This window comes from Eretmochelys imbricata, chromosome 3, assembly GCF_965152235.1.
Source record: "Eretmochelys imbricata isolate rEreImb1 chromosome 3, rEreImb1.hap1, whole genome shotgun sequence".
Classification (NCBI taxonomy): Eukaryota; Metazoa; Chordata; order Testudines; family Cheloniidae; genus Eretmochelys; species Eretmochelys imbricata.
Window position 1 is genome coordinate 118657210 of NC_135574.1, and position 14204 is coordinate 118671413.

The following is a 14204-nucleotide window of genomic DNA, read 5'->3' on the forward strand; positions in this document are numbered from 1 at the left end:
GAGCAGTTGGTGAGATCTAGTGCACAGGACTCTGAGAAGCTGAGCTTATTTTTGGAGTTGCCTCAGGGCTTGGCTACACTTGCGAATTATAGTGCAATAAAGGAGCCCCAGGCGCACTAGCTCACTACCTGTCCACACTGGCAAGGCAAGTAGAGCGGTCTGACTCCGTGGCTACAGCACTGCTGGTACTCCACCTCGGTGAGTGGAATAATGTTTGCTGCGCCCCCGCTGGAGCGCCGCGGCGCCAGTGTGGACGAGGTGTTGCATTATTGTGCTCTGATCAGCCTCCGGAAACGTCCCATAATCGCCTAAAGTAAAGTGGCCACTCTTCTCATTGTTTTGAACTCACTGTAGGAATGCAGATATGCCGTTTCAAAGCTCTGTTTCTGACAGCCGGATGCTTATCTGCTTCGAGACAAAGCAACCATTAGTGTGGAATGCTGTGTGTGTGAGAGGGAGAGAGGTGAGGGGGTGGGGAGTCTGCTGCTGTCTGAACTTACAAGACAGCATGCTGACATGCTCTCAGCCCCCCCCCAAAACCCACTCTCTCTCCCCCCACATACACACAACACACTCCCTGTCATACTCCACGCCCTCCCATCTCACCACCATTTGAAAAGCACGTTGCAGTCACTTGCATGCTGGGATAGCTGCCCATAATGCACCGCTCACAATGCTGCTGCAAGTGCCGCAAATGTGGCCACACCAGTGTGCTTGAAGCTGTCAGTGTGGACAGACTGCCGCACTTTCCCTGCTGTACTCTCCGATGGCTGGTTTAACTCAAAGCACTCTATATCTGCAAGTGTAGCCATGCCCTCAGAAATAGGTCAGCTTCTAGAAGACTGTAAAATTCTCCAAAGGGTTTACTGAAAACTTACATTTTTACCTTTTAAAAAAAAAACTTTCCATAATTTTTTCTTTGTGAAGGTAGCTTTTAAAATCCTAAACTCATTATTGTAGTATATAACAATGATTTTTCCTTTAAATATGGGGGGACCCCAAACCAGAGATCCTCCCTCCACTATATATCCTTTCTGAACTCCTAGCTCGGTGACCTGGTCCTAGTATCCGATATCTTCTTTCCCAAAATCTCTAAACCCCATTCCCTGCCAATGGGGACAGACTATAGAGAAGCATGGTGGGAAGGGAAACTGAGAAACAGAAAGGTGACATGGCATGCTCACACAGTAGGTTGGTGGACTGATCCAACAATAGAATTCAGGTCTCCTGATTCAGTGTCTCAGCCACTGGACCACACTGCCTCTCCAGAAATGTTTGTTAATCCAGGAGCCTAGCAGTTGTGAATCAAGGAATTTAGAAGCTTTGTTAATTTTTTTTTAATATAGTTTTAATTTTCTTGAGTGAAATAGTGGAATATATATCCATGACATTTTAGAAAACTTCCTGAAAAAGCAAGAATTTTTGGACAAGAGATTTTATGATGGCAGGGTTGTAAATTATATATGCATTCTTTGTTTAATTTAAAACAACCTTGTCAGGAAAAATATATATGCAAAAATCCCTATACGTTTGAAAGTTAGGAAACTTATACTCCACAAACAACCTTAGTACTTATTTATCCCCTGATTAACACCTATATCCACCAACAACTCCATTATACCCAGTCACAAACTATTATATAATTGATTTACATTGGACATTGCTCCTGAATAAGGAGTGCCAAAGAGTAGATTAGTCCATTAATTCAGTGGAAGGAAGTCAGGGAGTCAGTCTAAAACTGGCAAGTAATGTTTTTTACTTTCTTTCAGACCAAAGAGCAACTCTGTGAAATCACTGTATTTATTTTCACCCCCCACCTCCAACTTTTAAATAGAAGTGCCTTTCATACTGTCAGAATTCCATGTTGTGACACCCCTACTCAAAAGTTATGACAGCAGTGTAATGACAGCTACTGCCTCTTGAGAATCAATCAGGCAATTAATTTTGTAAATGAAATGCTGATTATACAAAGCTTCACATGAGAGGCCCAGTGATTAAAATCAATTTAACAAATTGTTTCAGGTGGGACTTGATTAATAATTTGCCATAAATGCTGAGGATATATGGCCAGCATACTTTTTTGTGTGTGTTAATAAAGAACTATATATAACACTCAGAATAGAAAAATCTGCAGATAACTATGAACTTTAGGCTCATGACCTAGTTACTATCGTAGTACCATAATTTTTTGTGGGTATGCTGTTCTCCCCAGTGTTGATGTTGTCATTTCCTTAACTCGGCCTGCTTTCCCTCCCTTCCCCCCCCCCAATGAAAATACATTAACCATTAAGTTTTCCCCAACAAGATCAAACAGTTGGGAAAATATCCCCAGATCTGTTTGGATATCATTTAATTATAGCAAGTTTCTCCTTAAAATGTGATAGTTTTTTTTTCTGTGCGTCTCGTTAGATAATCACCAAGATTTTATACATGCTTCCTCATACTCAACTTCTTCCTTGCAGGGTCTTCTCTTTAGAGGGAATGAGCTCCTTTCAGCCTATACAAGGTGCTGTCTGATTCCTGCCTGGCAGCTACCATTCTTAGTAAATGTTCCTCCTTCCCATTACCTATGTTAGTGTAGCCTCACGAAGAAGTAGGTGAAAGAATTCTTCTTCTTCTCGGCTTGTCTACACTACTGGCCGGATTGATGGGCAGTGATCAATCCAGCTGGGGTCAATTTATCATGTCTAGTATAGACTCAATAAAGTGATCGCCAGTTGCTCTAGCGTCGACTCCAGTACTCCACCTCAACGAGAAGCGTAAGGGGAATCGACAGGAGAGTGTCTCCCGTCGACACACCACAGTGAAGACACCACAGTAAGTAGATCTAAGTACGTCAACTTCAGCTACGTTATTCACTTACCTGAAGTTGCATAACTTAGATCGATCTTCCCCTCCCTCCCGTAGTATAGACCAGCCCTCAGTTCCAGACACCAAGCAGAGAGCAGGCTTGTAGGGTGGAGAAGGCATTTACTTGCTGCAGAGGATGAGCGCCTCATCCCAAGCGCCAGACTAGCTAGGAAAAAGAGGAGTGTAAGCCAAATCAGGACACTTCCCCAGCTATAGTATCCTTTCTATGAACCCATTTATGTGGATATGCTGGGAGCAGAGAGGAAGATGAGGTCACAAGCTCCAGTCTAGGGAGCCATTGGCCATGAACTGAACACTACTGTTTGTATTCCCCTAGAGCCTAGGAGCCTGCCCATTGTGCTAGGTGCTGTACAAACACAGAAAAAATAAATGGGTTTTAGTCGGCTTCCACTTAAGGAGGTCTCGGTGCCTTGAGCACAGATAGTAGGTCTTTAGAAGATGAGTGGGAAGGTCGGAAAGTTCATTGTCTCTGCTGAATTATAGATGCATTTTTATTTGGGCTACCTGCTTTTCTCACTTGTGGTTTTTCTTCACCTGGTTACGTGTGTGTAAGGTAGTGGCCAGATTTACTGACTTCTTTAATTTTTATTTTTCAAGGTAGGAAGATAGTGTAATTGTGTAAATGTCAATTTTCCACACCTGTACCTTTTGGAATTTTTAATTTTTGCAGTTGTGGATTTATGTAAATTGGTTTTCTTTTCCTGGCTGAACCACAGCATTGGCCACTGTTGAGGCTCAGAATCATCTTAGTTTCTGCTTCTCCAGAAGATACTTTTGTATCATTGAAGAGCACATTAGCAGCTGTCAGAGCAGATTTATGGGCCCCACAAGTAGATGCTTTGGAGCAAAGAAAAGCAGTGTTAGTGGAGGAAATAAATATACAGTTATAAGTGGGGGAAGGTAATTTTGGGTCCTCCTGAATGAAAATGGAGATGATTAGGTGGGTGATGAGGAAAAAATGCTGACAGGAAGAGGTAGGTTTCTGGGTTTGAAATCTTGGCCTCATTAAAGCCAATGGTAAAGCTCCCATTGTCTTCAATGGGGCCAGGAGTTCACTCAGTATTGTTAATAGTTTTTGGTAGCAAAAAAAACAAAAAACTCAAAGGGTATTAGTACTAAGTTGTGTTGTCACATGAACTTGTCTCAGCCCGTAGGATTGTTTTGGCCATCGGGTGTGATAAATGTATATAATTGCTTTTTAATGTTGTTTTAACCTTTGCTTGCACTTCCAGTGACAACATGAAGATGCAACTCATATGTGGTTCATTAAAAACAGATTTCTTTTCTTCATTGTTTTTGTTGTGATTTATTCTCTCAATAGGCATTATAACTTTATCCGCCTCCAAAATAATAGCTAGGAAATGGTTGAACCCGTAATCCTCCAGTTTTTAAGTAATATTAAATGGTTTTAGCAGAATGTTGGGGAAAATGCATGTAGCCAAAAATAAGCAAATGTCCTGTATTTTGAATCTATGATATATTGGTGGTGGTTGTTTTTGTGAGGTAGGAGAGTGTTTTTTGTTGAGGTGGGGGGGTGTGTGTTGGGATGGGTGTCAATTTTTTCCTTTTCTGTTTTTCTTTTTGTTTTGAACAAGGAAGAATATTTGTGGGTGGCCCTCTGCAGCTGGGACCGTGCAGTAAGCAGAGGTTGCAAGACAGGTAAAATAGATACTTTTGGTTATATCACTCATTTGCCTTCACTGATACCCATGGTGAATTTGTCCCTTTGTCTTTTGAGTGACATCTCTCTAAGTTTCCTTATGCAGCTGAGATTTTTGTACTTTAAAAAAAATTTTAGTAAGGGATTAAATAAGATATTATGATATATAAAAAAGCAGATGATTTCTTGCTTCTTAAATAGTCTAATAATGCAAAGTAAGATTTTAAGGATGTACATGAAAACTTTCTGTAATATCTTGACTTTTCAGTGCTTAACTATATAATTCCAAATTTCAACATAGTTTTTTAAATGGATATTTAAAACACGCACACCTTTTATATTTTGATATCGTCCTCACTTTTTTGTCACTTTAGATACGTTGTCTGGAAAGTCTTCATAGTATTCAACAGAGATTAAGCCATAATCTAGGGATGGGTTACCTTTTCCCCAGTTGCCTCCTGTGTCATTTTATTGTAATGAATAGTTGTAATTACCTCTTGTGATAAATACCTCATTCAAAACTCATAGCATGAGCTGGAGCTGGGAACTTCATGCCTGCTTATCTTGGAATGTTGGGAGCTGATTGTCAACTATCTTCACTGTAAGGTTTCGCAGCTTCAGGCTTTGTTACAAATGGAGAAGCAGGTTCTTTTTAATACAGAGGCAGAGGTTGTGGCAGCAGATCGGTGGTGAACTTAGTGTGTATGGTAACTTGTGAGAAATTGAGGGCAAACGTATTCCAGAATATACTGCACTGGGCCCATGTTGATTTGTTATAGTTACAAATGAGGCAGCACGAACCTAATGCCATAGTCACTTAAAATTTGCATCGCTGGCATAATCATCAAAACGAACATTTTTTATACCAGTTTGTAAAAAGCTGCACTTTTTCACTCTGAAGAGCAGTTTTATCTTAGGTGAACATGTTTCTTCTAGTGAACCACTTTGTCTGCCTGATGTAAGAGCTATGCAGAGTTGGAGCCCACTAAGCTTTGTTGCTCATTCGTGAACAAAGCTAGGGTAAAAATAAAGGAACTTTCATCTGTGTACAGGGTCCTCATTCCATCCCTGCTGAATTCTGCCATTCCCTTTTGGAGGCGCTTTCTCTTCACCTGTCTTAGAACACCTCTGTGAGATATCTTGTGACATCATATGGGCTAGTGGTCTGCTTTGATAGTTGAGACTATATTTTCAGGCAAGTGCCATCTATAGCCTTAAACTTCTTTCTGCGTGTATTTGAGAGAAAGTTTTGAGGCTAAAGGCAGGACATTGGCTGCCAGGAAATGTTGTTCAAGCATGTAGTTCAAGACTGACCACCAGTTGAAAACTTAACTTAGTACACGCCACAGGAATTGTGATGGAAGAACAGGGTGGATAAAAAGCAATGATTTTAAAAAAAAATAAAAAAAATCTGATTTTTTTTATTTAGATTGGATTTTTTTGATAAAATGCTTTTTGAGGAAAAAAACCTATCAAAAGATAGTTCTAATTAAGACACATTATAGCTCAAAGATATCTCATCATGGAATAGGGATTATAAATTCTAATTCTATAGTATGAGACAATATAGTCATGTAATGTTTAAGAAAAGTTTTGTAAATGAGTTTCAGTAGTTCATGGATTAGGGACCCAATTTTATGGGGTTCCGGGGGCTTCTGTATAGATTAACCTAAATAATCTTTCTGTCTACCCAGTGGGACTCAGTGCTAAGTCTAGAAGATACCATCAGAGATGCTTAGTTTTGTAGTTGTCAAACTGTGAATTTGTGTCTCCAGAGATAACATGCTTGTTAATAGCAAAAGTGTTTTTAAATACATAAATAAATAAATAATGTATAGAGGTGAGAAGTAACAGATCTCAACCCTATTGTCCCTCTGCAAATTTGTGTACACACAGTCAGTCACTTACCTCTCTCTAAAAGTGCAAAGTTTCAAAAAGTTCAATGGTAGAAGATTGTTGGGGGCGGAATAGATCTGGACAAGGAGAAAAAGTCTGGAGATAAATGTGAGAAGGGAAGGTCAGGCAGTAGAAACAAACGTGAAACTGTTTGAGCAGCATATTCCAGAAGTCTTGAGGTCTTTCTGAGTGTAGCCTTCATTGATTTGAGATCTACCATACCATTCTCTCACTAGAAGGGAAAACCTATAATGGCAGCAGGCGGTAAAAGAGACCCAGTTTGGGTCTCATCTGTCTCTGAGTTGTGAAGAATATGTATTAAGGTTGTAACAACTAACAAGAATGCACTTTTATGTAGAAATCCATGATTAAATTGAGTCTTCCTGACTAGTGATTTAAATCAAATCCACCCTGTGGAGGAAGGACCTCTAATAGTACTCTGGGTACATTGGGGAAGGGAAGGTCAATGTAACATTTAATCTTTTCACATTTTGGGGAGTGGGGCAAGGGTCTGCTTTTGTTTGTATAGTTTCCTTATGACTGGGAAGACTGTGGTGATGCTGGTGAAATTGAGAGTTTATAAGAGGTTGCAGTGTAAAATTGCGCCACTTTTGCTCATGAAAACGTGCTGAATTTGTACATTTTTGATGCTTTGTTTAGCATTTGAGCATCCTGGAGAAATAGCAGGCACAGAAGAGTAGCTCTCAGTTAACCCTTTCAGTCAGTGGGCAGTTTCCACGTTCTTGCTGTTTTAGTACTTGGACTGTTAATCTAAAAATGGGTGTGTGTGATATTCTGGCTCCATTAAAGTCAACAACAAAGTTCCTGTTGATTTCAGTGGGGCTAGGATTTCACCCTGGGTGTTTTTAAAGCGCTCAAAGGTGAGTAGTAGTCGGGATTATTATTATATGCGCTCTTGTTGCAGTTGGAGTCTGGAAGTCATGTGTACAAACGTGATCTGACACTGACATAAGAAGGTTTCAGAGTAGCAGCCATGTTAGTCTGTATTTGCAAAAAGGAGTACTTGTGGCACCTTAGAGACTAACAAATTTATTTGAGCATAAGCTTTTGTGAACTCTGTAGCTCACGAAAGCTTATGCTCAAATAAATTTGTTAGTCTCCTAGGTGCCACAAGTACTCCTTTTCTTTTGACATAAGAAGGACATTATAATAAAGATGCTATAGGCTACATTACCACTAAAGAAGAATGCAAAGAACAAGAATTGTACAATATGGTGTTATGAGGAGCTGAATAAATATCTGAGGTTTAAAAGAAACCTACACTAGAAATTGAAAAGAGGATGGGGAAACTTAAGAAAAATACAGTCCATGAAGGCTTGCAAGAAAAAAAATGTGGGCACTAGACAAGCAGAATAAGCAAATATTAGCCAAAGCAGTAAAATGGTTTTTATTCCAAGTATCGAGGGGGAAAATAGTCTTGGAGAGAATTAGGTCCATTAATAAAGGAGGTGAGATGAAATTAATGAATACTAAAATATATTATTTTTATTTATAATTATTATTTTTATAATAAAATAAAGAAAATAAGTTTGGCCAATTAAGAAGTAATTAAAGCTTTGTAAAATAGTTTTTGATAGAAGGTAAGTGAGTGTAAATGTACACGTCAGCTGTTTCTGAGAGTGTATGTTTCTGAGTATTTGAAAGAATTAGATAAGTTTATGGTATTGCTGACAAAGAAAAGTGTTGGCGAACAGGTATGGGAAATCTGGCTAAAAGAAGAGTTTTTTCTGATCTTCAGAAAATGAGTGATACATGTAATTGTCATTTGTTGCTATAACTTCTGTCTTTAGCAAACTAATGGAACAAATGTTAAGAGGAAAACAATACCTGAACTCCAAAAGGATAAAGGAACTTTGAATATAGGTTTATAAATGAACAAATCTTGCTCGACAAACTTGCTGTTTTATAGTAATGGAAGAAGGGGGACACAGCCTTTATATACATCCAAAAATACATTAAAAGAGTGTTATGATTGCAAAGTGAAGCATTCAGAAGTTAGAAAATGCCAGAAACAAGATTTTTATTATTAATTACTAATTTTCTCATGGGCTTTTCTGTGGCACATATCACTATAGTATCTAAGTGCTTCACAAACATTAATTAATTTTTCACAACACACCTGTGCAATGAGGGGGTAGTGTTATTCCTATTATTAAATGGGGAATTGAGACATAGAGAGATTAAGGTCAAAAGTGTCCACTAATTTTGGGGGTTCAATTTAAGATGCTTATGACCTGATTTTTTTCTGAGCACGTACCTTTGTATAGCACTTTATGTGTTCAAAGCACAGCTCTCATTGATTTCAGTTGCAGCATTGAGTGCTCAGTACTTTTGCAAACCAGACCCCCGGATTTCACATCAGGCACCCAGAAAATAAGGAACGCACAATTAGTGATCACCTGGGAAGAGTTCGATTTAAGTGACATCACATACGAACTCTGTGGCAGAGGCAGGGATAGGATCCGGTTTTCCAGGGTAGCATTCAGCTGCCTTAACCATGAGACCATCCTTTCTTTTCCTATAATCTCCTGCGTTATTTACTGCAAACCTTCTGGCTTTTGCAGCAAATGAGGGAGGCAGAGGTCCTACGTACAAGAGCCTCATTCACTACACAACCTTGATTCCTCCCTACAGCAGGTCTATCCTGTGCCGTGAATGAGACGGGGTCCTCTGGGAAAAAATAGTATGTTATGTAATTTAAAGACTGTATCGGAATGCATATGTACAAGGGGGCCAAAATAAGGTTGCACAGACAACCTTAATTTTGGCATTTCTTAACTTTTGAGTATTTGACTTTGCAAGCTTATCTTTCTTTTAGCTTTTTGTGTGTGTGTTACTTCCTAGGTTTTTAAAAATCCAATTGAAAAAAAACAGAAATTTCATCTTGTGGAATCATATTGACACCTGCAAAGTTCATCAAGGGTGTTGAAACATCTAGTGCTACTGCACGCTTCTCTGCCTCTTGAGCTTACAAAGTAACTGATAGTAGTAATAAGTTGTAATCCTTTTGTGGACAAGCCAGAAGAGGGGGATCAGACACATACTTTGCCAGTGGGTTTCACAGATATTTGCTGACAGCAGAGGAATGGTGAAGAGACTTGTCTCTTCTGTCTCCTCCCCGTCACCTCCCTCCCAGCTTCTTGTCTCAGGCTCATTATTCAGTCAGTCCTATGGCTCCATTTGTCCAGTTCTTCTCCACTTCCATACACACACTACCTTCCCCCTGGTTCCTTGTCTGTTTCCCCCCTCTCTGGCTTCCAGTCCTGTGTCCAAATTTGGGCGATTTTTCATGGAAAGAGCAAAAGGCATTAGGATAACTTTCTGGGCAAATTTCAAGTTCCTGCGCCAAAGCATGGAGGTAGTAAAGCTTCTCAGTGAAAAAGTTATAAGAATTTTTAACATTAACATAACCAATGTATTTTTCCCTAACCTCACTCTGAGAAATGGGTGAACTGTTTTTGCCAAATTAAAAAAAAAAAAAAAAAAAAATCAGCCTCAGGTAGACCCTCTCCGGAAAGTTTCAGTCCAAATGGTTAAGGTTTGGCAAAGTTATAAGCAACTTAGTTGAAAGTTATAAGCAGATAATGGAATGGAATGCCTAGGGAGGTTATGGAAGCTCCTTCAAAAGCAGGCTGGATCGCCATCCATCTTGGATAGTTTAGACACCACAAATCCTGCATCTTGGCAGGGGGCTAAACTAGATGACCCTTGTGCTCCCTTCAAACCCTATGATTCTATTAACTGAAAATAGGGTCTTATAATGGAAAGTGTCAGGTAACTGTAACTGTAGGAATTGCTAATTATGAAGCCTATACATTTAGCCCCATATTTGATACCATGTAGCAGAAATGTTACACTTGAAATTGGCTTGGATGTGAACATTGTCAAGTGGATTGAAACTTGGAAGAAATAACCTAAAACGAAGGGTAACAGGCATTGTTTTGAGTAAGGGAAGAGTCTAGTGAAAGAAGTTCAGGGAGTGTTGTTAAATCTGATTTATATAACATTTTGTTTAATGCTTTGGAAGGGGGAGGAAACGTCAATTTAATTAATTCACAGATAATTCTAAATTGGAAAGCGTTGCAAACGCTATAGTGAGAATATAGTAATAATACATAGTGGCCTAGAGACATATGAAATATGCACAGAAAATTACCCAATGACACTCAATTTGAAAACAAATGCAAGCTAATAATCTGGCAAAAATAATTTGAAATGTCAGATATCTAAAGAAAAAGAGAAACCCTGTGAAACAGATCTAGGAGCAATAGTGAATCACAAATTAGAGATGAGCGTTCAATTTAATATGGTAGCAAGAAAGGCTAATGCACTTTTGAAATAACTGCATAGAGGTGGCATGTCACAAAGAAGTAACAGTTCCCCTCTACACAGCTGTGGTATGATCACATATGGAATACTGCATTCAGTTCTGGATACCTCATTATCAGAAAAATACTGCCAAATAGGTGGGATGTTGCAGAAGGCCCGTGATAAAAATTATGGGTTTGAGTGATTTTATTTGTGAGGAAAGAGATGAAAATAACTAAATATATACGGTTGGCTAAGCAATGACTAATTTGGAGGAGATATACCCTGCCGATTTTTGCCAGTTGTAAACATAAAGAAATAAAAATTAGTGTAAGTAGCAGTAGTGGGATGAAATTAAGAAAGAGAAAATTTAAATTGAGTATCAGGAAAAACATATTGGTATCATAGCCTGTTAGGCTGTGGAATAATCTCCAAAAAGGAGCCCCACCCCATGAGACATTTAAAACTAGATTGGCCAAAATTTTAGAAATTATACTGTAGAGAAGTCCTGCACTCAGGGGGAAATGAACTGGATAAACTAATAAGTCTTTTCCTTTTCTACTTTGTATGATTCTATGAAAACCCGGCCATTAATTAAGCTAATATTGTGTTAGGCTTTTTTTCTTTAAGTGTAACTTTTCTGTACCTTGAATTAATGCACATTAATTAAGAGGTAGAGGATAGATACTGTAGCTCAGCACTGTAGGAGCATGGTAGAGCTGTACTTGACAGTTTATACTCTTGATCTGATTCAGTTGGTCCTCACTAGTTAAAAAGGTTACACTAAGGTGTCACACACTGGTTGACACCAGTGATGAAACTCTTCAGATGCATGGTACATCCTGCCAAAAAAACAAGCAAACCCAACCAAAAAAACCCAAACCATTCCAGTCCTGGATTTTCTGAGGTCTGGCTAGGAAGCAAATTGACTTTCATGTGAAATGTGGCTTACGACTCACATTATGATTTGGAAGCTTATTAATGCACATTCTTGCAATGCAAAGGCTCTGAAATCTAACATATCATACGCTTAATGCTCCTTCAAAACTTCCTTTTTCTTCCACCATCTCTTTTATGAATTTGAAAACGAGCCACCTTTTCCAGGCTAAAATTTTTGCCCAAGACTGTGTCTTTTACACCTAAATGAAATTGGTGTAGCTGGAAGAATACTTTAAAGACAGTATTGCTAATCATTATATATGTTAGTGTGCTTATTGATTTTTTTTTAAAATCTCCTGCAGAGGTAATAGAAAATGTAAATGCCATTTTTTCTTTTTTTGCTTACGAGTGCAAAATCTTTTTGTCATATCTCTGATTTTAAGTCCCATTTCCATATTTCAAAACTTTTTTCTAATGAATGGGAAAATTAGAACATGCTGCTTGTAGAGCCCTACACTTCACTGCATTTTTATATGTCGAATTGTTGTTGGATGTGTTCAAAATAAAGGTTCACTGTGCTGAATAAATGCAGATATAATCTGTGCTACACTAAGGGGTGTTTCTAATTTCTTCTTACAGTATGTTTAAATCAGATCTTTTGCTTGTGTTTAATAACAGGGCAGCCCAATGGATCCAATGGTAATGAAGAGACCTCAGTTGTATGGAATGGGCAATAACCCTCATTCCCAGACACAGCAAAGCAGTCCATACCCGGGGCAGTCATATGGCCCTCCAGGAGCTCAACGATATCCAATGGGAATGCAGGGACGGACCTCGGGAGCCCTGGGAGGAATACAGTATCCACAGCAACAGGTTGGTGGAGGATTTTTCTGTATTGCTTTGGTTTCTCTTCTCTTCTCTTCTCTTCTCTTCTCTTCTCTTCTCTTCTCTTCTCTTCTCTTCTCTTCTCTTCTCTTCTCTTCTCTTCTCTTCTGCCATTCTGCTTAATGTGCAGGCCACAAGAAAAGGCTCAAATCAAAGTGTTTTGCTTTCAGAATGAAGGTAAGGGGCTATTTTAAAAATGAATAAATAATGACATAAATTTGTTTCCTTAAATTTCACACTACGTCTAAACTATTTAATATGCTACAGACATATCTTTTAGAAGAACATGTTGAACGCCAAAAAAAATTTTGGTTGACATCACCTAGCTCTGTACATCTCTTTGGATTTTGGGATTTTTTTTTTTTAAGCAATATAGGTACCCATTTCTCTCCCTTTCTCCCCTCCCCTAATAGGTTTTCTCATCCACAAGAAGAAAAACTCCAAGCTTACACTAACACAGTACCAGTTTACTGGAGCGAGACCAATATTGTTCAGTGTGTGAGAGCTTGTCATGTCTTTGTATCAGAGTTGATTTTTATCGAAGCTTTCTGTGGTTTATTTCTTTTCTTTCTTCGTCTCTCTTTTTAAAGTCAAAGGTTGGTTTTTTTCCTTCTTTTTTGTATCAGAGGATATATAAATGTAACAATCTCTCCCCTAGTCTAGTTGCATTTCACTGTTGATGGTGACCTCTTCTGCCCCTTTCCCACCCTTTTAAAGAGGATTAATTACTCATGTTCTCACCATAAATTAGTGAAGATGCAGTAGTTGTTTTCTGAAGGGGAAAACAGATTAAAGTTATCCAAAAAAGCATGTTGGCAAATTTCTGCTAGATTTCGAATTAGAGTTGTTACTGCAGACTGAGAATTCTATACTCAGTTGCAAGCACAAGGCTTTTCGATAGTGAATGGAAAACAGTGTTTTGTCTCTACATGAGCTAACTAGTTGCAGATTTTTTTTTAACTTTATTTTGTGTTAAATATAGAAAAGGACTGAAAATAATGATCTGCAGGTAAATATATTTATTTCAGTCTAATCCCAATACCCACCCATTGCCATAGAATACACAAGAAGTGTCTAATTAGCTTGTAACTTCAACTATACTATTCTTGGGAGTTCTCAGCTACTTCAGATATGTTAGTGAGTTAAGTTGCAGCATTTCACCATCTGACTTTTTCTTTTTCCTCATTAGATTTTTTTTAATGGATGTTTACTTGTTTGTAAGAGGCGATTTGGTTTAAAGGAGGCCAACACCTTACTTTGTTGCCAGCTTAATACAGCCCAGGCATTTTGCCAGTTTAATAAATGGTACCCAGTTGTCATTAGGAAGGGATGTGGAAAAAAGGAGCCTTCAGTTTTTTATTTAGCTACAGCCAAAGCAAAGTTATTAAAACCATATTTTTTATTTTTAAAGGAATTATTCTAGGTTGTTTAGAGATGGGTGTTTGAATTTTTCACTTCATTTACTAATTGCTCGATAATTGTACATTATCTGTCAACAGGCAATGACCTGGCACAGTGATTGGCTGCTGGCCCTATCTGTCTTCTCACAGCATTAATGTAACTGGCTGAGCAACATTACAGTTATGATTACTAATACTCTTCAGGGAAAAAGTGAGAGGATAATTATGACATTGAATTTTTATTGAACGGACATCACCACCTAGGCATGATTTTGTTTTGGACG

General features: G+C 38.5%; 1 protein-coding gene across 11 annotated transcripts in view; it reads left to right on the forward strand.

Annotated features, from left to right (window-relative positions):
- The window catches only part of ARID1B (AT-rich interaction domain 1B), a 403429-nt gene that overhangs the window by 19937 nt on the left and 369288 nt on the right, over window positions 1–14204 (forward strand). For all 11 annotated transcript variants that reach the window (XM_077813245.1, XM_077813244.1, XM_077813247.1 and 8 more), the window contains exon 2: window positions 12314–12508. In XM_077813245.1, the coding sequence (XP_077669371.1) occupies window positions 12314–12508 (195 nt within the window). The remainder of the gene's footprint in view (window positions 1–12313; window positions 12509–14204) is intronic.